Here is a 24,120-nt window from a genome sequence, read left to right as displayed (position 1 = left end):
AATAAAGATTAAAAAAATACTATTACAAGTGAAATATTAATACTTTCAAGGATTTATTATAAAATTACTCACAGAAATCAGTAAGAATAATAGTGCTTTGTAACTTAACTAAGTTCCTTTGCATAAATTCACTTTGTGCCTCTCAGGTAAGACTGATGAAGGGGTTTGTTTTTATTTTATTTTTTATTTTTTAAAGTTCATAATTATATACTTTATTGCTTCTTTGTTTTGAAAACAAACTAGGAGGAGAAACTGACAAAAGTAGTTTATTCTGTTCTTAACACAACAAGAGAAACCAAAAGAAATATAGGAAATTCCAATAAGTCTTTGTCTATACACTTTTTAAAGTCTGTTTCTCTTACGCCGTTACTGCTGCTGCTGCTGGGAACATTAACAGGAGCACCACCTCCTGATGGGGGCCTCCTCCACCTCATGGCTGGCGGTGGGGCTCCCATTGGGTTCAGAGCCAGGGGCCCCATACGTGTTCTGCTCCATCCTCTTCATCACCAGGTTCAGCAGGGTGAGCACAGCGGCGTCCACATTCACTCCCGACACAGAACTCGTCTCGAAGTAGGGGATGCTGAAGGAAACAGGAACATTTCACAAAACTGTACAAGATGCAGCATCTTCAAAACACTTCATGAGATCTAGACAAATATTTTTATTTGTCTAAAATCCTTTTAAATACATTTGCTTAAATGTCTTTAAAAGGATATCTCATCCAAACTTTGAAACGGAGGGTAAAACATTGATTTAGCCGACAGTTGCTAAATATAATAAAAGTGGGATAGGAAGAAAATCCTATCAACAGATAAAAGGCCAATCTTCCTCACTGATAAAGACTGATCAGTTTCCACTCACCCGTATCTGTCAGCCATCTCTCTGGCCAGTTTGGCGTTAACGTTCCTCGTGTCTCTGATGTCTGCCTTAGTGCCCACAAGCACCACATCTGGGTTATCGCAGTACGCATTGGCCTGAAGCTGACCTGCATAAACACCAGGGAAACTGCTTCAATCAACCTGAAACTGCGAATCAACCAGGCTTAGGAATCAACAGGAGGGAAACGAGAAGACACAACATACTCATCCAGTTCCTGACGTTAACAAAACTTTGCTGATTGGTCAAGTCGAACATCAACAGGAAGCCCATTGCATCTCGGAAGAAAGCCGTTGTGAGGCTGCGAAACCTTGGAGTGAAGGATATTTAACCATGTTAGCAAAGAGTATCTTCTTAACACAGTCAATGTCAAACTTACCTCTCCTGACCCGCTGTGTCCCAGAGCTGGAGGTGGACTCTGAAGTTCCTCTCACTCGTCCCATCAGCACCGGTCCCCGTGTAAACCTGAACCAAACCAGAACTCCATCGTCATTTGCTTGGAAAACCAGGACAACTTTGTTTTAATCAGGATGGTAAAAAAGTCATCAGGGGCGTTCCTCCAGGCTCTAACTTTGAGCCACTTTCATTCATTATCTTTATTCTCCACTTTGGTCAGATTATATAATTCCAATATGCCTTATGCTGGTGACACCAAATTTTACATTTCTTTCACCAAATTACCAACGTCCCTTAGAGTCAACAACAAACCCTAACATGTTTAACATTGGTTCACTCCAAGGAGATGTGGTTTAGTCAGCCATGTTCAATGTTGAAAATACTTTATTGATCCCAAAGGGAAATTAAATGTTATTGTTACTCATTTAATTAAAGAGTTGTAGATGGTAATGGCTGTGGGCAGGAGAAGTCTCTGACTGGAGGTTCTGTTTTTCTGACGGTCAAACTCTTGTTTCATTTTAGATGTAATATGTTACAGCATCTAAAATGACAGCAACATGGGAAATTTTGATGTAGAACATCAATTTTACATATGATGTAGAAATTCTAGGCACATATTACATACAGTTGAAATCAGATATTTACATAAACTGAATAAAAACACAAATCAGACCTAACTTTTCTTGTTTTAGCGTAGTTAGAATTACCCAAATGATTTACTGTATCTTGGCATGTTTTTGTTCCATATTGAACTTGTTTATATAATGGAAGGACTTTAGCTAGTTTTATCTTCCCCAGCACTCACCACTCTCTTTTCCCTGAAGTCAATTCCCACCGTGGTCGTGAACTTCCTGTTGAACTTGCCGTTCGTGTACCTGTAGAGGAAGGTGGTCTTTCCCACGCCCGAGTCGCCGAGCGCCAGGAGCTTGATCAGATAGTCATAGTCCCAGTCCACCATCGTGCTGCTTGGTTGAACCTGTGAACGACTCTCTGCGGATTTTCATGGGAGTTCAGACACATTAGAGCGATTTTCAGTAAATCCTGACAGGGCGAGTTAAATTCTTCCATCAAAGCTACTGTTTTCCTTCTGCATGACCACCAGAGAGGCTTAACAGCACATAATAACTCCCTGATCACAGAAGGACAAGCACATGACTGGGGCTGGATTCCACATGAGCAGTCAAATGCCTCTCTGGAGTTTTCCCTGAATTCGCTCAGCAAAATAAGAATCCTTTCATTGACTTAGAGAGCTATGCCACTGAGGTCATCGTTATGAGATGTGGCACTGACTGGGAGCAGCCTGGCCATCAAAAACTGAGTGGATTTCATTTAAACATAATAAACAGTCAATAACCATTTCTAAAGTAGGTGCCGTAACAGTTTAAGGTGATTGAAAATTCAACCAAACAGTAGTAAGTAGTATTTCTGTGAAACTGACAAATTATTAAAAGAATGAAGCAGATTTAGTTTCTTAAAATTTTCAGCATCATTGAATGTGACAGGAATCTTACCAATCTATCTGCTGGAAGCACAAACATCCATTCAGAAGCCGTTCACCACTTTATGAAATAAAACTACTAGCTGTCATGAAGCAAAGGCACATTGCAGACCCTGAACCTTTTTCCTCGCCTCACATGTGATCCGGGGAGGAGTTTCCAGCCTCTGAGATCCAGGCGGAGTCGCGCTTACAGCCTGTGTTTACGGCTTTTTCTCGTGAAGGAAAGGAGGGTGGAGGGGAAGAAAAGTCAGAAAATTCGACTAATAATGTGCCGCCTTGGATTTTAGTAAAAATAAACATCCCAGAGAGGAATGTGGCCCACTTCTACAGACTGAGTAATCCTGCTTCTCTTAATATTTTACAAAAACAACAAAACAAATTTAAAGCTGACCTAAAATTCTTTTTATGGTCTATAGAAAACATGTTAATTACATTTCTACACAAAATCGTTCTTAGTTAATTTTAGTCTGGTCAGTTCTGCCTATCTTGAGCTTTCAGAATAAGATGTTTTAGAGCCTCTTGTCACTTGAAATCCAAATAAGCTGCTGCTGGCCACGCCTCCCAACTCAATGTTTTCACTCACCTGAAAATGGCTGCAAATAGACACACAATTACACAACCGTATGTCATTGAAAAGCAGAAGTAGAGCCTCCTGCACAACCAACAAGAATACAGCAAGTTGTTTCTGGATGTCTTTTCCAGCAGCCATTGTACAGCGCATACAGCTGTAAAACCAGCTCCACCTGGGTTGCTAGGTAACGGGCTGGACTTTGCTGGGGTTGCTAGGAAACGGCGCAGTGTGACTCAACAATAGGGATGTTCTGAAACGGCTCGTTTTCTACACATCAAAAAAAACAAACTTATTACCAAAAACGATGTTTTTTTGGGTAGGTGGGTGTTTTCTTTTTTGAAGCACGTGGATTGTTTCTAGAAGCACCTGAGACCCAAATGGAAGTACCGGTACAAAAACATTGCAAAACATGAATTTTGCATAATAGTTTCCATTTCAAACCAATTTTTTCTATTAAAATAAAATAATTTATTGAACATAAGACTCCATAACGTTACATTTAATTTGTTGTACTGACACTGAAAATCAACTTTAACGAGCAGTGAGAAGTTTCTTTTATTTTCCTAAAACCTAAAAGTGAGGACTTTCTTTCTTTAGAGAAACAAAGTCCTCACTATGACCCAACTGTTTTTCTCTAACCGGGTTTGAAATACTTGAGCAGATTATTTGACTGGCTGCTCCTTCCTTCAGCCTTTCTGTCTTTGCCTTTGGAGATGGAGCCTTTTCCCGTTTTTCTGGATGACGGAGTCTTCAGAAACGGGTTCTGCTGCTTCCATTCAGACATGAGCTCCTTCTGGACGTCTGGGGGAAGTTCAGAAAACACCTCAGGGTCCACGTTTCCCGGGAAGTTACAGTCAGATGACCGGGGGAGCAATAATTTCTCTTGCTCCATGACGTTTTCTTCATTAATTACTCTTATTCCCGGCGGCTGCTGGTGATTCATTCTGGACCGGTCTGCTTTCATTGATGAATCGTTTCCCAGCGGCTCGTGTTTCGACATGTGGCTTTGCAGGGAATTCAGATAATAAGGAGACAAAAGTTCCTTCTGGATTTCTTCTGGAAGGAGCCGGAACACCTCCGGGTCGACGTGCGGTGGCGGTTTGGTTTTGTCCGAATTTATTCCCTCTGTGCTGCAGGACGCTTCATAGTTTTCCTCTGATTGTTCAGAGTTACAAGTCATTTGACCTTTCGGTGGAACATTTCTGCTGCATTCACTGATCTGATGGTCCAAAAGGCGACTGCCAGCATTCTGGGCTGAATTATTCTGCAGGAAGAAGAAAAGCTTTAATGATCTAATAAATTACTGTAACAACAGAGCAAGAAAAAACTCCACAAAATACACAAAACTAGACCAATTAGAATAGAATATTATAGAAAATTGATTAAAGTAAAAGAGTCAATTTCATGAATAGTTAATAGAGAAATAATTATTTTGTTAGCTCTGGTCAAAAACAGAGCTAACAACTTTTATTTTTCTGCTCAAAGTAGAAAATTTTCTTTTTTATTCATAAAAAGTGGAAAATTTTGGTTACGGAATTACAAAAAATGTAACTATATTTTTATTCACTTATGATTAAAAAACTTTTACAATTTTTAGGAGGCCACAAAAACAAAGGAAGTGACATGAAAACAAACATACCAACATTATTGATAAGTTTTGTTTTTGAAAGCTGATGTCATTTCATAAATATTATACACTGTGTTCCAAATTATTATGCAAATTGGATTAAGTGTCATAAAGATAATTTTTTTTGTTGTGCTATTAAATTTATAGATGATATTGTGTGTCAGGGCTCTTTGAATCACTATAATTAATTTCAGAGAGCTGGTTGATTAGTTTGTCTGGTGAGCTCAATTAAAGGAAATCTACTTAAGAAGGATGTTCCACATTATTAAGCAGGCCACAGGTTTCAAGCAATATGGCAGGATTTCTCTGCTGACGAAAATCATCAGATAGTGTAGTGCTGTATGACAAGGTATGAAAACATTAGATATTAAAGAAAACTGAAGCGTTATCGTACTCTGAAGTGATTTGTGGCTGATTCAGAACAAAGATGGTTTGTACAGATAAAGGCAAAATGAGGAAGGTTTCTATTAGACAAATTCATTGGATTAAGAGAGCAGCTGTTAAAATGCCCTTACAAAGCAGCAAACAGTTATTTGAAGCTGCTGGAGCCTCTGGAACCTCAAGGTGGAGGATCCTCCAGAGGCTTCCGGTGCATGAACCTACTATTGGGCCCCTAACCAGAGCTCACAAGCAGAAACGGTCACAGTGGGCCCAGCCGTACATGAAGATTAATTTTCAAACAGACTTGTTCACTGATGACTGCTGTGCAACCCTGGATGGTCCAGATGGACACAGTAGTGGATTGGTGGTGGATGGCCACTACATCCCAACACAACTGTGATGTCAGCAAGGAGGTGGTGGAGTCATGCATTTCATACCTCCAAAGATATTAACAGCTAAATAAAGTTGCATTAAAGACCATGATTACCTGGTTTTGTGTGGACGATATCTGGGATTTCCTGGGTGATGCGCTCTGCGTGAAGAATGACGTTATGGCGCCCTTCCCGCTCGCAGCCGGCCCTCTGCTCTGCAGATTACTGAAGCAGACGTTGATGAGTGTGAGGTGAAATGCCGCGCTGCTGTCCACCATCTTATGGAAGAGCTTCACAGCCAACGGGACCAGCTGCGAAACAGCGTCTTCAATGTTCCCTGGGGATAATTGATCATTTTGAATTTTCCCCAAAATGAAAGGAAAAATAGAATATCTCCATTTATGCAACTAACCTTACGCCTCTAACCTTATTTGATTTTATAAAACGAAGTTCAAAGTGCATCAAATTCACTTTTTTGGCTTTACATGTTGAAAAAGTAAGATATTTTATCTTTAATGGATATAATGAACCTAAAAATGGTTTCATTTGGCAATAATAACTGAAAGAATTTAGACGCATGGGGAATTTTCGCATCAAGTTTTTGGAAACAAAGAAAGCTCTTACACTCATCATTTACAATCAAAAACTAGAACAAAACCTGAAAATGTTACTTCTTTAACAAAAACATGTAGTTCAAATTTGCACATGTATAAACGGACAACCATTACATCCTTTTGGGCATCCTTCAAAGCGATATTAATGTTTTATTTCCTGTAACTTCAGCCTACCAGAGACGATCTTCTGCCCGACGGCGCCTGGGATCGGGGCCTGGCGGCTCTCCCTACTGAACCACTTGTTGGTCGCTGAGTATCTTCGTATTGTGAGCCTGAAGGTTTGAGGCTGACGGCCATCTTTGTGCATCCTGGTTTTTACAAGCAAAACACAATTTTAAAAGAAAAATTATGTTTCATTCTAGAAACACACGGATTTAGTGATGACCCGACCTTTCCACCAGACTGCCAAGCAGCTCCCAGATCTTTGCCATGACTTCCTTCACTGAACACATTTTCTTAAAGGAGTCTTCATCACTAAGAGACTGGAACATAAAGAGGACAACAATGTGGCCAGTAAATACACCAACATTCACTTATAATATGAATATCAATCACAATATTCGAGTTTGCAAACATTACACTTTCTGTATAGAGTTCTTAGTGATAAAACAAATGAGTTTGAAAGGACAAAAAGTATTTAGATTTTGAGTGTGAAGTATTTTAATTTCCATATCCCTGCGTCTATGTGTGTGTGTGTGTGTGTGTGTGTGTGTATATATATATATATATATATATATATATATATATATATATACACACACACACAAATGTATATATATATATATATGTATATATATTAATAATAAGTAAAAGTCACAAAAGAAAGATGATAATTTTCCCATTTATTACAATGTCGATTGACTGCAGAGTTAAATTAACAAGCAGTAAATCTGTAAATTAAGAAGCACTTTTCTTGGTTTTTTGGTTGCAGGATTATTTAATTAATAAGAAATTTAAAAAGTATTCTCAGTAAACCACAATTTTTATTTTGTGGAGGTAAATTTGGGGCTGAGTACTACCTGTGGGGCCCCAGTGGGTGTGACGGCTGATTCATCAATGCCGAGAGCCAGATTCCTCAGGCGCTGAGCGGTGGTAGCCCCCAACTCCCTCGCCAGGTCACCCAGAGGGTAGAGCTGCAGGTCTTTCACACTGACTAACCCCAAAGCTTGAAGCCTCTTGGCCGTTTGGTGGCCCACGCCTGAAAGAAATCCCAGAAACACAGAAATGCGACATCAACACCATTTAAAACATCTGAAGGTATTCCCCAGGGATGTGTTTAAGCCTCCTTTTATTCCTTATACTTCGAAATGAGATGGGGCAACTGCAAACAGAATCATTTGTACGCCGATGGCCCAGTTATTTATGCTTTTTAAAGTTGCATCCCTTTTACTGAAAGTTGCTTAAGATGAAATTGGTTGTGAGTGAAAAAAAGACAAAGTTTATGACTTGTTTCATTCTTTCATCAGGACAGCTGGCCCTACAAATAGATGGCAAAAGTATAGAGAAATTAGGGCGTTATGGACAATATAAACATTTCATATGAATTTGACATCAATAATTATTGATTCGTTTTTTGCTTTAAATATCTGAAATACTTCCAAGCTGGTGCTGACCTTTTCCGTTTCGTCCACAGTTTTTACTCAATGTTGTTGTTTTTTTATTTTTAAGCAGTTGTGAGGCACAGTGGTGAAACCTGAAACTGCTGCTGTGCCAGTTACTCAACAGGCTGTTGCTAGGTAACCAAAGAGTGAGTGAGTTAGTTGATGCCACCTTTCTTGTGAGAGGTTGAGCGGCTAAAGCCTTTCCTCTGCCTACACCTACCAGAGGGCTGTGCGTTATTATTGAATATTCCATCAGAGGCATTATCTATTTATATTGATTTTGTGTCTATCACTATAAGAATTGTTATTGATTTACTGCCCAGTCCTATGAGAAATTACTTCATATAAATACTTATGAATGTGGTTCTCTATAATACAAGATCAGTTAAACTTTTTTTTTTTACTGTTAAGCTTTTGTTTTAAAAAGTTTAATTGTAAAAAACTTTGAATGAGTTAATCCAGCTTTGAAATGTTTTAGGATGGGCACCTGGTACTTTTCTGAGGCCACTCAAACATCCCATAATATCTCCGACGTTCTCCTGCAGTAAAACCGTTTGCTGGTTTGGTTTGAAGGTGCCTGAAACCAGTTTGGCCAGCAGCTTGTTTGTGGCGACGCCAGCACAACCAGTCAAGCCGATCTTGCTGCGTATCGCGTCTCTCATCTCCGCTGCAATGTGCGAACCAATAGCCAGCCCTGGATGGTGGCTAGCGTTAGCATCAGCACCTGCAGAGGGGAAGGAAAACAGGCTAAAGGAGAACCTGTAGGTGTGAAACTGAAACTGCCAGGCAAATATTTCACAGATGTTAGCATCTTGGCTCTTTCACAAGCCAGTTTCAGTAAGCCAGATGTTCAGCTGCAAACCAGAAGAACGTTTTTAACTTACTGGAATGATTGAAGACATTTCCTTTAAATGAGAGGCTGTCGGTCTCCGATATCCCAGCCAATCTTTGTTCAACCATTTCTGTGACATCCACAAAGTTTTCGTCAAATCCAAGCCTCTCTACCAGCGGACAGTAAGACAGCAGGAGCTCTGAGCAGGAAGCAGAAAGGCAAGGTAAGCAAAGAAATGTTAAATATTTGAGAGTTTTGCTGCAGAAAACACAACTTCATTAATCGTCAACAATCTAAAGAGTTTTCCGTTTTACAGCTGCTGACGACAAAATTTCAAAAGAAATTTGCTGGCCTTTGCCTGCTAGTTGGCTAAAATCTTTTCCACTAAATTCTGGTTTCTTAAAAATTAAAATCCCCTTTCTTACGACAAACCCAAACCAGAGCTGGATAGAGTACACAAAAATTGTACTTAAGTGATATTAGCACTACTTCAACATATTTTAATAAGTGAAACGTAACTGTCCAAGAAACTAATCAAGTAAGAGTAAGAAGGTATTTGGTAAAGAATTACTCAAGTACTGAGTAGCTGATCAAAACATCAATCATTTAATATTTAAAAATCACAGCAACAGATGGAACCAAAATATAAAGTTATGTGGAAATTTAGGAATTTTAAAAAGAGGGGGGTAATATTGCCAAAAAATATCCAGATTTATTTTTAAATACCTCAGTAATGATAAGCAAAAAATATTCAAAATGTTTTGCTTTCCCTTTTTTTAATGTTATTTATTTATTTTTAAACTTTCCATTATACACTTTAAAAAATATTAATATATAAATACATCACACAATATGTTTAATGCGTCAAAGAAAATACATAATACATAAATAGAAATGTAAACTAAATAAGCTAACAAAAAACAGTCTGAATGGTTTTTGCTTCTAAAAGATGTGTCTACAGACTTCTAATTAATGGGGTGTTTTAATTATTTCTCACATTTTTTTTCTTTTAAAAAGCCTCGTGAAATATTCCTCAAGCTTACCTGTGACTTTGTAGGACATTTCTCTGTAGTGTGTCAGGTCTTCTCCTTTAACCAGCACCAGTTCAGGACATTTCTCCTTAGCATCAGTAACAGACATCAGCTTGGTGACGCCCCGCTCCCTGGCCACATAGTTACAGGTGACTATGATGTATTTCTGCTGTATACCTGATGATAAGAGAACGGGCTTCAATTGTTACCCAGAGAACAATGATTTTTATATTCTTCACCGGCTTTGTACCTAAAGGGACATCTCTTAGAGCTGGGTTTCTGATCATTTCCACCTGAGCATAAAAGCAGTCCAGGTCAAAATGCAGAATAACTCTGTGTGCAGATCCAGGAATCTTAATGACTGGCCCTGAAATAGACCACAAAACAAATCACACACAATATTCGTCATAGCTCCAAGTGAACTTAGGTTTCTGGAGTCAGACTTCAGAGTTTACCAGAAGCAGCAGCTGGAGAAGTGGCGGGACAAACAGCAGCTGAATCCACGAAACAAGTTTTCCACTCGCTTTCATCTTCCTCCACCTCAACGTCACTGTTATCCATCTCAGAAAGATTAATGTCAGCGAGTTTATTTACTCTGCAGCACCAGGCGTGACGTCCCGAAGGTGCTCGCTGCATAGACAGGGGAGGTAACGTGAGCATCCGGATCAAACGTCAACGTCGCCGCCATATTGAGAGTGGCATTTTGTTCTGACTTGAAAAAAGTGGGCAGAAATATTCCACAAGTTTCAGCTGTAAGTAATGAATTAATAACCAATCAGTAACTATTACAACGATTTACTCTAAAAAATATGGACTACCTGATAGTCTATATACAGATTAGCAAAGCAAAATAAAAATCAAAAAAGGATAATGTTGGATAATAACTGTCAATGAATGAACGCTGTCAACTTCCATATGTCTTACTAAGTTTAGATAACGTCTTCATCACCAGACTGTCATATAAAACACTTTAAATAGTGTTTAAATCCTTTCACTACCCTCCCTCAACCTCATTCCCTAATATAGGATTGACTCTAATAATAACAATTTTAAAATGTAGCTGAAAAGTGTAATCACAATAACTAAAACTGAGTTTAATTAATTTATTCTGTATATTTTTGAGCTAGTTCAAGATTGTTAAATACAACTTTATCTGATTTTTATTTACAGATCCCTTTCATTTTTGTCTTAGATATCACCATTTTAATAACTGCAATGGGCATAAGTCATTGTTTATATATATATATATATATATATATATATATATATATATATATATATATATATATATATATATATATATATGATTGTTAAAAATGAACTGATAAACATTAGTGCTTCATTTTTTGTTCCTTGTTTCCACTCACAATATGAAGAATGTACAGTCTATTTCAATAGTATACAACAGCGCCATCTAACGTTGTGGATGAATTACTGCGGAACGTAAAATCATCTGAAGGAACAAACAAACAATGTTTAAGTCAATGAAACTAAGCTGAATTATTATAAATATGTATGTGGTACATCTCTATAATTATTTGTTTAATTATTCTAATAATTATTTAATTTCATAATTTATCGCGACGTTTCCAAAGCATATATAAATCGGTGCTTAACGCCCGGCTGGCTGAGGTTCGCTGTTAATGTTGTCTAATTGTTTCGACAATTTTCCGCCATGTTTCCGTCCTCTGGTCTTTTTATTCACATAAACTGTCCTTTTTCGCTACGTGGGCTTTGTGAGAGGCCTCATTGTTTATACAAACACGCCACAGAATCGAGGGGAACGTTTGGTGGCTTGTATAAATCACCCGTGGTGGATTTAACAGGTCAGTGGAGTTTACACGAGTTAACTTGATGTTTCTAATGTTAAATTTGATGCGTCAGCACATTTTACATGAAAAGAAAGAAAAAGACTTCCGCATGATGTGACCCTTTCACCTGGTTTAAACGTTATCTACTAAGCTTTGAAGTCATTGAGAGATTATGAAAGCCAAGATGAATCAAATTAAGGTTAAAACCAAACATTTTAGATTTATCAAAAAGAAAAAAAAGTATTTTATAGTTGTAGATTTGCTGTGCCCAATATTAGCGCTCATAAAGTGATTTCGGGTACTTTAAAAGTAAAGTAAATTTTAACTGTTCCTGTCAGTTATTTTCTACACCTGGTAACTATTGGTAGATGATTGTTGAATTTAATTTCATTGCAGTAACATGATCCCACACTGGAAAATGTAGAAAAAAACCAACCTTTAACTTGGGTACATTTATTTTGTTGGGGGTTTACTAAGAAAAATGGGTGTAGTATTTTTAAAGCTCATTCTTTATGAGCAGGACAATACTTTGTGTTTTATCATATTTCACAAGTTTGGGTCAATGATCCTAACGTCTCTCTGATCCATGTTTGTGTTGGATCACAGAGTCCTCCTTGGTATAATCGTACACCAGAAACACAGAAGTTAAAGATTTGTTGGTGGAAGTTTTTTGCATTGAATTATGCATGGAGATTTTTTTAATCTTTTAAGCTTTTCTAGATGCATTTCAGTTTCCAGTGGCACCCCAAAGGGGGGGGACACGGGGTGCCACAATCCCTTTTTGAAAAATGTTGCCTCCCCAGAGAATCATGTTCAGGTCATAGAAAGGCATACATACTCATCTTTTTCAAATAAGACATGAATGTACAACTCAATAAATAAATACATATATGTAGAAAATTAAAAATTCATTGATATTTATATTTTTTACTTGTCTGGCCATCTCTATGGAAAATTTTCTGATGCTTTTCTATTAACCTTAAAATTGGAATTACAAAAATAAATTTGCTTAATGGAAACGCACCAATTAAAAAAAAGTTCATACTTTTCTATACAAAGGTTTTGCACTTGGATGAAGTTTTATTTTTCCACAGCCATATCAAAACAGAATATTTCGCAAAACTGGAATGGAAACACTTTTTTGCATCACACAAGCCACATGATCAACAACCAGATGTTGCCACTAGTGGAAATAGTAGGAGGATGATGGTGTATCATGTTTTTTAAACACTTAAGTGAACAAACTTATTCACATGTGATTTTAACAGGTTTTCTTATGTAATAGAAACTTTGCAAAATTGTGTTTTTTCATTGTTAGCAGAATATCGACAAGGTTTTGTGAACATTTGTAATGGAAACTCAGCTACTGTTAATTTCACTGAGGAGTTATTTATACCTGGTGTGTGTTGCACACACCAAATAGTAATATCTATTTTTTTCTTGTGGCTAACAGGGGATCAGTGTGACAGCAATTTTACAACAGTTAACGACAACTCCCTGCATGCGCTGGAGCGACTCGATAAGGAGATTGAATCTGTAAGGCACGAAGTGGAGCAGGAGCAGCGGCGCCTCTCAAGCTATCGGACTAACCAGGCGGGCAAAAGCAGCAATAAACTCTCAACAAAGTTTGAAACAAACCTTTCCTATGGATTTTCTTCTAGCAAAAACCATAAATCCCACGTTCAAGCAAAGAAATATGTGGTCGACAACTCCAAGCCGAGGACTGATTTAGAGTACGATCCGCTGTCCAACTTTTCTGCTGCTTTGCATTCTTACAGCTCATCAGGAAAGGAAGTGAAGAGCCGACCAGACGGGGAGAGCTCCAGGTCTTTTGGTGAAAAGCCATCCACTCATCAAACCCAGATGCACCCACCGCAATCCCCAGAAATCCTCGACGACGACTCTACTGAAGATGGTGTCCTGGTTATTGATGTTTCTCTGTCACCTGACAAAACGTTGGATCAAACTCAACACACTGCTGACTTGGGAAAATCCTTCCAAAATACAGAAAGAGACTCGAAGGAGATTAAGACGGTGAATGTTTATCTTGACTCTCAACCTCAGATGGTAAAAACGAAGGTGGTAAATGCTGCTTCCTGTGATGATGCAAGCAAAGTCCCTGAGATCCATCCTGTGTCTTCTACTTTTGATAAAACAAAATATTGCAGCAATGATGACGGGAATGTAGTTGACTTAACTGGATGTTTAGAAGAGTTTGAAAGAGAGTGTGAGAATACTGGTTTCCAGTCCCCTGAAAGGAAGAAGAAACGGACTGAACTTGGAGGTTTTTCCTTCCCCTCAGATCAACCAAGCAATCCTCTGATTGAGCTGACTTATAAAGTTCAGAAAAAAGATTTAAAATCTCAAACTTCACTTGCTTGTAAACGATCAGATCCCACCACTCAACTTAAACAAACCTCAATAATGGACCAGGACAAACTCCAGGTTCTGAACCAGTTATGCTGTTTACAAAATGGTGAAAAAACAAAGACGAAAGTTTTCACCAACCAGAAACAAGTGGAGGCAGCACAAGGCAGCGGCCAGATTCAGATTCACAAAGTTACATCTGTGAATCGACACAGCAGATCTGACTCAACAGAGCAGCTGCTGCAGGAGGAAGATGAAGCTGTGATAATAATAGACTCCAGTCCTGAGGATGAAGATCATGAAGATGAGGACAATTACTCTGAGCTTTCTGAAAGCGACCCGATGGAGGAATGCTACCGGATCTTCATGGAGTCAAACGCCGAGGAGCAGAGCGGCGCGTCTGTAGGTGTATCGAAACGAGTTTTTAATTTAGCGTGAAGATTTTCTGATTCACTTTTTCTGTTCCAGATTAGAGCCGAAGTGGAAAAACCGGAGGTGAACGATGCAACTCAAACTTTAACCGGGAGGAAGAGGTTGGCTCACGAAGCCAAGAACTCTGAGGTAAACGCTCCAAACATCGTAGTTCAATGTCACGTGACAAACTCAAGGCCCGAGGGCCAAATGTGGCCCAGCACAGCTTGTTTTGTGGCCCTCTAGTAGGACTGAACAATACGGCTGAAAAACACATCACAACTTAAGCGTTTCATTCATAATTATTGATTAGTTTTTTGTTTTAAATATCTGAAATATTACCAATTTGGTGCTGTGACCTCTCCTGTGTTATTCACAGTTTTCACGCTGTTATTTATTCTTAAGCAGTTACAGGCACGGTCGTGAAACTTTAAACTGTTGCTGCGCGAGTTACTCAACAGGTCGTTGCTAAGAAACCACAAGTTACTCAGCAAGTTGTTGCTAGGTAACCAAATGAGTGAGTTGGTTGTTGCTACCAACCTTGCTATGAGAGGTTTAGCAGCTAAAGCCTTTCCTCTGCCTACAGCTCCCAGAATACTGTGCGGTTCTGGATCGAAGTTCGGTGAAATTATTGAACATTCTATTGGCCATATTATCTGTTGATATTGATCATGTGTCTGTCACAATATATATTATTGATTTATTGCCCCGCTCTACCCTCTAGACTCCAGAGGGACGCATAATTGAACTTTCAAGATAACAGTTGTGTGCTTAAATATTATTTCATCACATCTAAAGAAAGTAATAAGTGGAAATATTGCAAATATTTATAATTTAGCTCCCAAAATTGGTGATTTTGATTGCAAAAAGTAACTGGAATAAAAAAATTAAATATTTATCAAATGCAAAAACAGCTATTTATTAATATTTTAGCGTTGTGTTAATGGGTTTTATCTACACATTCTGGTAGAACCGGCCCTTTTAGAACATTATGATCTTGATGCGGCTCAAAATGAGTTTACAGTGTTTAACCTTTTCCACTTAGCAGCCACTGGCCAAGATGAGACCTCAGCCTCAGGTTTTGGTTCCTCTGCGGGAGCCTGGAGCTTCAGGGTTTGTCTCCCGGCCGTCCATCTGTTCTAAGGTCCAGCAGGTTCCGTACCGGGCCTCAGCTGCTCCGGCTAAACCGGGCCAGAATCTTCTTTCCTCAGTGAGTCAGAAAACACCAGAGATGCAAACCGTTCCTGCTGCTTCAACTCCAATCCAGAAAAACCTTCAGTCTTATCCAGGTCAAAAGGGTGAGTTTCTGGAGAAAGTGAAGTGTTTTAAAGTGCATTTATATGTTAAATTTTGAATTAACGAGTCAATAATTGGATAGGAAAAGGTGCTTAATGCGAGATTTTTTTTAATCAGGAGTTGAATCAGGTGAAGCTAAAACTATTCCACTTGAGTTTTGAGTAGAGCATTAGTTTTTTTAATTTTTATTTGTTTTAGCTAAAATGCAGAATGTGTCTATTTTTGTATTGTTTTGGCTTAATTACTGCTCTAAATCAGTTGAGCTTTTTTTTTTTTCTTTAAACTCAAAAATTTCAGCGTTTTTCTAGATTTCTGAAATTAAAATTCTGAGCTCCAAATGTCAAACATTTAAAAGAAAAACTTTGACATGCAAAAGAAATTTAGATTAAACTCAAAAAAATTTCCAGAAAAAGTGGAAATTTCTGAGTTTAAAAAGTAAAAATGTTGGACTTTTGAAACTCAGAAATTTTGAAGTTTGTTTTAATCTAAAAAACTTATTTTTTCCTTGCAAATGTTCAACTTTTCAAGCTCAGAAATTTCAATATCTTTTCTAGAAAATCTCTGAGGTTAATCTCACTATTTCTGAGTTTAAAAAGCCATCATAAGAAATGTGTGTTGTACTATTTTAATGTTTGTTTGTTTGTATCTTCCCCTGAGTCTCTCTGCTTGTTTTTCTGCTCCTCAGCTTATCTGAACTGCGTCCCTCTGGGAACTGCGGTTATCGAAGTGGAAAGCGACCTTCACCTGATCCTGCCTCAGGGCCGCTTCCCTCTCTCTGCCACCTCCTCATCCAGCCCAGTTTCATCGGTTCTGACTCCAGTGAGTCGGGTCCATCCAAACCCTAACGCAGTCAGGCAAACGGCCGCTCCAGCTGCGATTTCCGCTCCGCCTAGATATCGCTCCACGGCGCCTCTGCTCATCGCTGCTCCGCCGCGACGACCTGCGGTCAGCACGGCTTTTGGATCGTCTGTCCAGGCGACAGTCGGCGCTTCCACAGCTTCTCAAGCTGCGACTCAGGCAGCTGTCAAGGTAGAAAACAAGTAGATGTGGAAAAACGTACAGCTAAATCACCCCAATTCTCTGTGGAAAAGTAATTTCTCCCTAAACCTAATTACTGGTTTGACTGGCAGTGCAGTTTGGAGGATTTTTTTTCTCTGCATTGGGCTTTAATTCGTACAATTTAGAGATTCTGATGTGCAAAAAAAAAAAAAATGTTAGGCTGGTTTGAATTTATTTTTAATGCATGTAATAATTATTTAAAAATTGTTTGTATTTATTCAGGTTTTCTTTGGCTACGTTAACACAGGCGGCAAATGCGACCGATGGCCAACTTTTTCACTATTCTCATCTTTTCACCCGAAAAACAAAATCTTATTTATGCTACTTCTGTATGAAACTAATTCAGATAAAAATCGGATTGTTTTCAAAGAGATTACAATAAATGCTCCACAAAAAGCCATTTTCTGTTAATCATACTTTCTTTTTATTAGTTTCCTTCTTCTTGTTATGATCTTGTTGGCTCTCGTTGCTGAAGAAACTTTAAAATCGGTCCATAAACACCTCACTGCATTATTACTTCTGTAAACGCTGCGCTGCTGTGTGACGTCAACGTTCTTCTTCTGCGCGTTCTGGTCACTTTGGGGTTGTAAACCGTTCACACAGACGTCTGATTACGGTTGAATTTAATTAGTAGTATGAACGACTATCCTGGAAAAAAAACAAACTTATTTCTGCAAAAAAATGAAATGGGGCATCAAGATCTGCTGTGTGAACATAGCCTTTGATATTTTAATGTGCTTAATATGAACAATTGGGACTAAAAGTATAAACAGAAGACTTTTGAAATGGGGGACGATGCTTTTCACAGTATTTCCTTTCAGCCACTTCCTGTTAAACGAAAACTGAAGCAGCAAAGCGAGGCAGCGAAGGACAAAGTGCCTCATGACGTCCGCCAGCGTTACGTGAACATGTTCACCGAGGAGTTTCTCAAAACGACAGCTGATGTCAATGAAGCTTTTGAGAAGGTGAACATTCAGCCCCCTTTACTCTTTACTGACATGATTCTTAGTATTTATTATGATTCATCCTGGTGCTTACTGATGGCAGGCCCTGACGGAGGAGAAGAGTGTGTACAATCGCAGCGTGAACAAACTGAAATACCTGAGCATTGCAGTGAACGCCCTCAAGAGACTCAAGAACCAAAGCGCTACTGCTAAAAGTAGGAAAAAAAATAAATGTATTATTGATATTTAGAACAGAGCTGACTTAATATAACATTTAGCTGAGTTAAATTCTAATCTACGTTTTGTCACACAGAGGAAAAACAGACCCAGAGTCAAAGACCAAAAGGTAACATCCCGTTTAACCAAAGGAAGATGAAGGAAAATGGTGAGAATATTTTATTTTCCTGAATTTTGTAAAAATTGAAACCTCTTCTGAGTGTTTTCTTCTTTCAGCAGGTGATTTTGTGTTGTATGAAATCTTGAAGGGTTACACTTTGACTGACGAACAAATGATAGAAAACAACTATCCTGTCCAGCACCCAGAAAAACCCGGTTCTGCTGTTCTTTTTACTGACAAGAAAGTGAACACAGGCTGTAAGTAAAGTGATCCAACTCGGCTGTGTTACCTGGAGTTCCCTTATTGAGCCACCAGAGGGCGCATTCAACTCGTGGATTTGGAGCAAACTTTTGCTTAAATCTCTTTAAATTACCTTTTTGTGTTTTTAAAAAGCTCTGAAAAGGATCTGCTGTCGATGTGGGGCCACCTACTCTGTTGGCAAAACGGGGAAACATCTCAGAACAGAGGAGTGCAACTACCACTACGGGAAAGGAGTTACAAACCGAGGTCAGCAGCCGGCTTGTTTTCAGGGTCTGCTGTAGTTTGAAGTACTGCAAATCAGGCCGGGATGGCTGAAAAATAAAATCAGATTTTTATTTGAAAAGGTGACCTTTATTTCAGTCATCCCTTCTGTGACTTGTACTGCGAGAGTATTAAGGCAAGGCTATGAGAAGTTTTGTTTAATTATAAGAATATAGTCATATTAGCAGAAAAGACACAATTTTACCAGAAAAAAGACATCTTTAAATTATGTGAAAATGTTATTTTAATGAGAAAGGAGCTTAGTTGTCGGGATCTGATGTCAGTTCATGTAGACCTTTTTTTCCTACACTGTTTGCACCATTGTTTCAAAGTCCTGCTACATAATTTGATGCTAAATTATTTAGTATTTCTATTAAAGATTATCTCTAAAACTTATACCAAAATACTTCACAAACTGTTCATAATTCCTCATTTTTATTTTATTTTTTGTGTTGGCGTTCTCATGAAATTTCTAGTTTGTCTGACTTTATTCTAGTAATATTAAAACTTTTTTCTGCTAATATTATGATTTGAAACTATTATCTTGTTTTTTTTTGTTTTTTTTTTAAATCATCTCCTGTCCCTTTATTCTGTCCAAATAAAACACAAGATGGCCGCCCTGGGCGTTCTGACGTTGCTCTGAACTGCGGAAACCCAAGAAGTGAATGTTGGAAAAAATCCAGATTTTCTAAAAATTTAGTTGCTCAATATAAACGATTTATCGCCCATTCCTACTGCAAATGGGGAAATATAAAATATATTACAAGTGAGACTGAATAAGCCAGTTAAAATGGATCATGTGCAAACAGAGTGAAGCATCAACAGTGTTTTGCTTGCTGCAGTTCCAGGTGGGGTGGAAACTCTCTACAGCTGCTGTCAGGGAGTCATGGGAGCGCCGGGATGTCAAATATTTAAGGTCAGAACACATTTAGTGGGCACACATTTCACTGATTAAAAAGGACCAATAAAAGTTTAACATTAGTTTGATTTTTCTTGTTTTTTCACCCAGCTGCATGTCCATGATTACCTCAGCCTGGATGGGTTTGTATCTACAGCACCCAGACACCCCTCAGACTCCAGCTGTCCTGGCGTTTATTCCTTGGATTGTGAAATGGTAACTTATAAAAACATTTATTTATGTTCGGCTCTTTCTAGAATGTGTGTATAAGTGATTAAAACCTTGTGCGAATGGCTTCAGTGTTACACTGTTCAGGGCCTGGAGCTGTCCAGAGTGACGGTGACCAGCTCCAGTCTGCTGGTCGTCTACGACACGTTTGTCAGACCTGATAATGAGGTCATCGACTATAACACCAGGTAACGTCTGTACAGACGGAGTCCAGCGCCCAGTTTATGTCTGCAGTTGGTCTAATTTAGCATTAAAGTTAAAGGTAATCATTCCCTTAGCAGATTTATAGGCAGAATTTTTATTCAGCCAGAATTTGTTTATAGAAAATGACATTGACCTCTCGCAAAAGATGAAGAAATTGCATACATTTTCATAAAAAAAATATCTTTTTATTTGTATGTAAAATACAAATAAAAATGATCAATGAAATAAAATCTGGAAAAATTATTGGCATCAAAATCATCAATCCCTTTTTATTATTGACCAGCTCTATGGTCTTTCTTTTTGTTTTTTGTATGCAACTCTTATTTTATTTTTTTACATATATATATATATATAAAACAAATCATAACTTAATAGCAATAAATGACGTTTATCAGACGGATAATCTGTGAAAAGATAAATCTCCTCCACCTCCTCCCAGTTGTACTACTGCCATCTGAAGAATTGCACCACTCCCGGTCAAAAACAACCAATCAGAGCCAGGAGGAGCGTCTTAACGCTGTCAGTCAAGCTTGTGCACGTGCTGCTCGATGTGCTAATGGAGGAGAAACAACTTACCGTCCAGGAAAACAGTTTATTTGCCATCATTGGTGGCCATGCTAACTAGCCTTAGCATTCATAACAGGCTATGTAATGGGGAGAGTACCCAAGCAATCATGCTTGTGTACCCAAGCATGATTGACAGCACTAAGACCCTCCTGGTTCTGATTGGTTGTTTATAGTTAGCACTGGGAGAAGGCAGAGGAACTTGTTTTTCTTTTTTTGTTGTTTCTTTTTCACAGCTGTTGTAGATGATTACTTTGGTAATAAAGTATTGTGACGATTAATCAAGTGATCACATAAAATATTGATAGATGCTGTCATAACAGGAGTATTAAAGTTGGGTATAAAAATTGGCCCAAATTTTCACATTTGTGCATCCCAAATAATTACTTTTCTTTAATTTTATTTTAGAGAAAAGTAATATTACATTCAGAATGTAAGTTGTAACTTTTCCTCATATTTCTGTAGCTTAAAAAAATCAACTTTTAACATAACTGCTCATATTTCAGTCAAGCTGGACAGAAGTTACACAGAAATCAAGCAGATTCGCTCACTTTTTTCACTCCATTTTTTAGTTTACATATTCATCTTGCTTTGCACAATATTTATAGTTTTTGTTTAGACCAGTTTTATGGCATATAAAATTAAAACCTACAACTGTTGCTGAAGTTAACATAGAAGAATTTAACAATCTTTGGAAAGTTGAACCAAAAACGTCTTGGATATGTTGCTGTCTTGGTTGTTTGTAATTCAGCGCTTTTGGCTGCTTTTCCTCATTTTTCCCATTGCACCAACTTTCTTTATTCATTCCCTCTGCTCTTAAACTGTCTGTAGGTTTTCAGGCATCAGTGAGGAGGATGTGAAAGGTAACCACACCTCCCTCAGGGAGGTCCAAGAGACTCTGTTGAGCTTCATCAGTGCTGACACTATTCTCGTTGGACATGGCCTGGAAACAGACCTTTGTTTACTGAAGGTGACTGTTGCTAACATTTGTTTTTTTCCCCCTCTTTGTTAAAGGAGGATAATGATCTGAAATTTGGGATTCTTGCTCAAATATCAGGCAGTTCTGTATTTATTTATTTTTTTTGTTCTCTAAATCTATTTTAATTCTGACTGTTTTCACACTAGCTGTTCCAGCTGCATTCATCCCTGTTTATTTAAATTAATGCCTAATATTTTAGAGACATGAAGCTTTAAATAAGCCATAATTTTATTCATGGTGTCTTTATCCTTAAAATGTCTTAGACTTAAATTAAGGCCTTAAAATGTCTGAAATTCATTTAAAAATGTAAGTTGGCTTAAATGAATCTCAAGTCTTAAATTTTAGCTGGTAGGACTTTGCAATTTGTAATATTCTATGTAGTTTAGTTTTCGTGCTGGACATTTCGGTCACGCAAACGTCTTCTGTGATTTAGGCTACCGCTAAATAGCTGCTAGCATACCTTTGCTAGCTAGCCAGCTTTTTTATGTTTATCTTTGGAAAGTATAAATTTATTGCCAACTGGCTGGAAGACGTTTATCTTTGCTATTGGCTCACGTTCTGTTGCAAACCCATATTTTACGTGTATTTGTGCTAAAAAGCTTGCAACTACTAAAACATAAAATGTGTATTTTTTTTATTTATTTTTTTGTACATTTATGTCATGATTCTGGTCTTAAAGCTGCAGTACAAAAAATTATTATTTTTTTCCGTCTATGTTAAAACTGTTGCCGTGTTGTAACATTATAATATGAAGATTGATCTCTCCCACCTCGTCAGTGAGCTACTATTGTCAGAAACAACCAATCAGAGCTGAGAGGTGGGTTTTGGTGCTGTCAATCACTCATGTACATGTTGTTAAATGTGCTAGTGGTGAAGAAACAGGAAAACCATTCATCTGTTGTCATCGATGGCCATGCTAACTAGCCTTAGCATTCGTGGCAGCCTATGTTGATGAACTTGGCAAAGAGCAAACAGGAGGGAGTGAGCATGAGAGTGATTGACAGCGCTAAGATCCTCCTACTGGCTCTGATTGGTCATTTCTGTCTGAATATATTCCTGCAGTAAGTATTGGGAGAAGAAAGAAGAGCTTGATTTCTTTTCAAAGACAATTTTAGCAAATGTGTAAACCCCCAAAAAACCTTTTTCGTAAAAGTTACATACTGCAGCTTTAAGTTTAATCCATAAGGTCCTTAAACGCCTAAAATGTGAGTTGGTGAAACCAGCAGAAACCCTGTTGTATTCAGTACAATGAAATTATTTAAAAAGGCTCAATCAAGTTATTTTGTCTATCAAGGGTTTTTGAGCGGCAAATGAACGCCTAATGGTAGCATCCATGTGCAAAAGACACCAACCATTCTTCTGATGCGTCACTACTGGCTTTTTTATTCACCTGTGCATGTTGGAATATGAATTAAACTACGGAGGGTCTGACAGGAGCTTCTGATGTTTGTTTTTGTTGTTTTTGTGCTGTAGCTGCTTCATGGGACAGTAGTAGACACTTCAGTGGTCTTCCCCCATCGTCTAGGTCCACCCAACAAGCTGAGTCTCAACAGCCTCACCGCTGAATACCTCAGGAGGATTATTCAGGAGAGTGGTGGGTTGCCACTTTACAACCAACTGGTTTTGTTTCTAATCATAATCTGTTAAACCACAGCTGCTTTAATCACTGTAAAAGACTAAGTGAATATAAACTAATAAAGGAATGGAGTGTGTTTTAAAACTGCAACATGTTAAATCCGTGTGCCGCTGTTTCTCCCAGTTTGTGGCCACGACACTGCAGAAGACGCAGCTGCCTGCATGGAGCTCATGCTGTGGAAGATGAAAGAAGATGGAAAACTGAAAAAATGAGGAACTGCCACTAATTATACATGAAACATGATATGTATAATTGTTTATTTGAAGACAAGTAGGGCTGTTAATTTGTGTTTATAATTTGATATGTTTTCTGCTATTGGACATTTGAGTTAAAGCCCATGTATAATAGCTATATGAATATTTATGAGACTCAAGGATGAAGCTACTCTTAAGTGGTTCCCAAATAAAGGCATAAAATAAAATTTTTTTGTTTGTTGTCCCTCCCTAAGTCATAACAGCCAATGAGAATTCAGTTTATAATATCTAATTAGCTTCAGGTGCAGCTAGTTGGCGCAGGTGCAATGTATAATGACATCATTCCAAATCAGGAAAGGCCAACAAACTCGATGCTGTTCCAGTTGTACAGGAACTGGGAATTAACGATTTCCCAGTCTGAAAAATTAACTGGAATGCAATCTGAGGTCGGATTTCCCACTTCGAGCAGTTCCAACTAGTTCCGTGGACTTCACATTTTGATATGGCCGCTAGCTCCTAGCATCAACAGTAAGAAAAAAAACATGTTTATTTCTCAAGACACAAAAGCAAGAGTGCGTCTTAAATCAATGTTATATGTAGCGCTTTTATACTAAATTAAAATTAAACGTGTTTTTTTATAGAAAGGAAAACCGCTTCTAAAGTTGCATGTGCAGTAAAGGAATTGCAGACAATGGGCGTCGCCATATTGAAATTCTGCTACGGAGTATTTGGGGCATCCTGAATATATAAATATATTAATAAATTACGAGAATTATATCGTAATATGAATTTATTTTCGAAATATGACTTTATTCTTAGATTTTTAAAAACTTTTTTCTTGCAATATTATGACTTCGTTTTCGTCGCCTTGA

The 24,120-nt window shown here is 38.1% G+C and overlaps 3 protein-coding genes across 6 annotated transcripts; 1 reads left to right on the top strand and 2 right to left on the bottom strand.

The window, feature by feature from the left end:
- Positions 1-248: 248 nt before the first annotated feature.
- Positions 249-3,071, bottom strand: LOC114154004 (ras-related protein Rab-27B). The gene is made up of 6 exons (XM_028032733.1): positions 2,784-3,071; positions 2,078-2,262; positions 1,256-1,341; positions 1,083-1,186; positions 862-985; positions 249-580 (listed from the first exon to the last, which is right to left on the bottom strand). The coding sequence occupies exons 2-6, from the start codon at positions 2,228-2,230 to the stop codon at positions 391-393; spliced, it is 657 nt and encodes a 218-aa protein (XP_027888534.1). The 5' UTR covers positions 2,231-2,262; positions 2,784-3,071; the 3' UTR covers positions 249-390.
- Positions 3,072-3,680: 609 nt separating this feature from the next.
- On the bottom strand, positions 3,681-15,497 carry poli (polymerase (DNA directed) iota). 2 transcript variants are annotated; one of them, XM_028032713.1, is made up of 11 exons: positions 15,420-15,497; positions 10,254-10,428; positions 10,049-10,165; positions 9,811-9,975; positions 8,820-8,966; positions 8,423-8,659; positions 7,354-7,532; positions 6,725-6,816; positions 6,509-6,642; positions 5,837-6,057; positions 3,681-4,605 (listed from the first exon to the last, which is right to left on the bottom strand). In XM_028032713.1, exons 2-11 carry the CDS (start codon positions 10,357-10,359, stop codon positions 3,976-3,978), a joined length of 2,028 nt encoding a protein of 675 aa, XP_027888514.1. In that variant the 5' UTR covers positions 10,360-10,428; positions 15,420-15,497; the 3' UTR covers positions 3,681-3,975. The 2 variants fall into 2 exon arrangements, with proteins under 2 accessions (XP_027888514.1, XP_027888515.1); XM_028032714.1 differs by lacking the exons at positions 10,254-10,428; positions 15,420-15,497 and having other exon boundaries at positions 9,811-9,964.
- Positions 11,374-23,475, top strand: LOC114153992 (RNA exonuclease 1 homolog). 3 transcript variants are annotated; one of them, XM_028032705.1, is made up of 16 exons: positions 11,374-11,624; positions 13,063-14,378; positions 14,445-14,537; positions 15,436-15,685; positions 16,369-16,712; positions 17,564-17,707; positions 17,790-17,901; positions 18,000-18,071; positions 18,140-18,280; positions 18,417-18,530; positions 19,388-19,461; positions 19,555-19,659; positions 19,744-19,859; positions 21,271-21,409; positions 22,892-23,012; positions 23,178-23,475. In XM_028032705.1, exons 1-16 carry the CDS (start codon positions 11,474-11,476, stop codon positions 23,264-23,266), a joined length of 3,381 nt encoding a protein of 1,126 aa, XP_027888506.1. In that variant the 5' UTR covers positions 11,374-11,473; the 3' UTR covers positions 23,267-23,475. The 3 variants fall into 3 exon arrangements, with proteins under 3 accessions (XP_027888506.1, XP_027888504.1, XP_027888505.1); XM_028032703.1 differs by having other exon boundaries at positions 11,375-11,624; positions 15,433-15,685; XM_028032704.1 differs by having other exon boundaries at positions 11,376-11,624; positions 15,433-15,685; positions 18,143-18,280.
- The last annotated feature ends 645 nt before the right edge of the window (positions 23,476-24,120 follow it).

The sequence above is a fragment of the Xiphophorus couchianus genome, chromosome 12 (assembly GCF_001444195.1).
Source record: "Xiphophorus couchianus chromosome 12, X_couchianus-1.0, whole genome shotgun sequence".
In the NCBI taxonomy this organism is placed as follows: Eukaryota; Metazoa; Chordata; class Actinopteri; order Cyprinodontiformes; family Poeciliidae; genus Xiphophorus; species Xiphophorus couchianus.
This window is presented reverse-complemented; position numbering and strand designations above follow the sequence as displayed.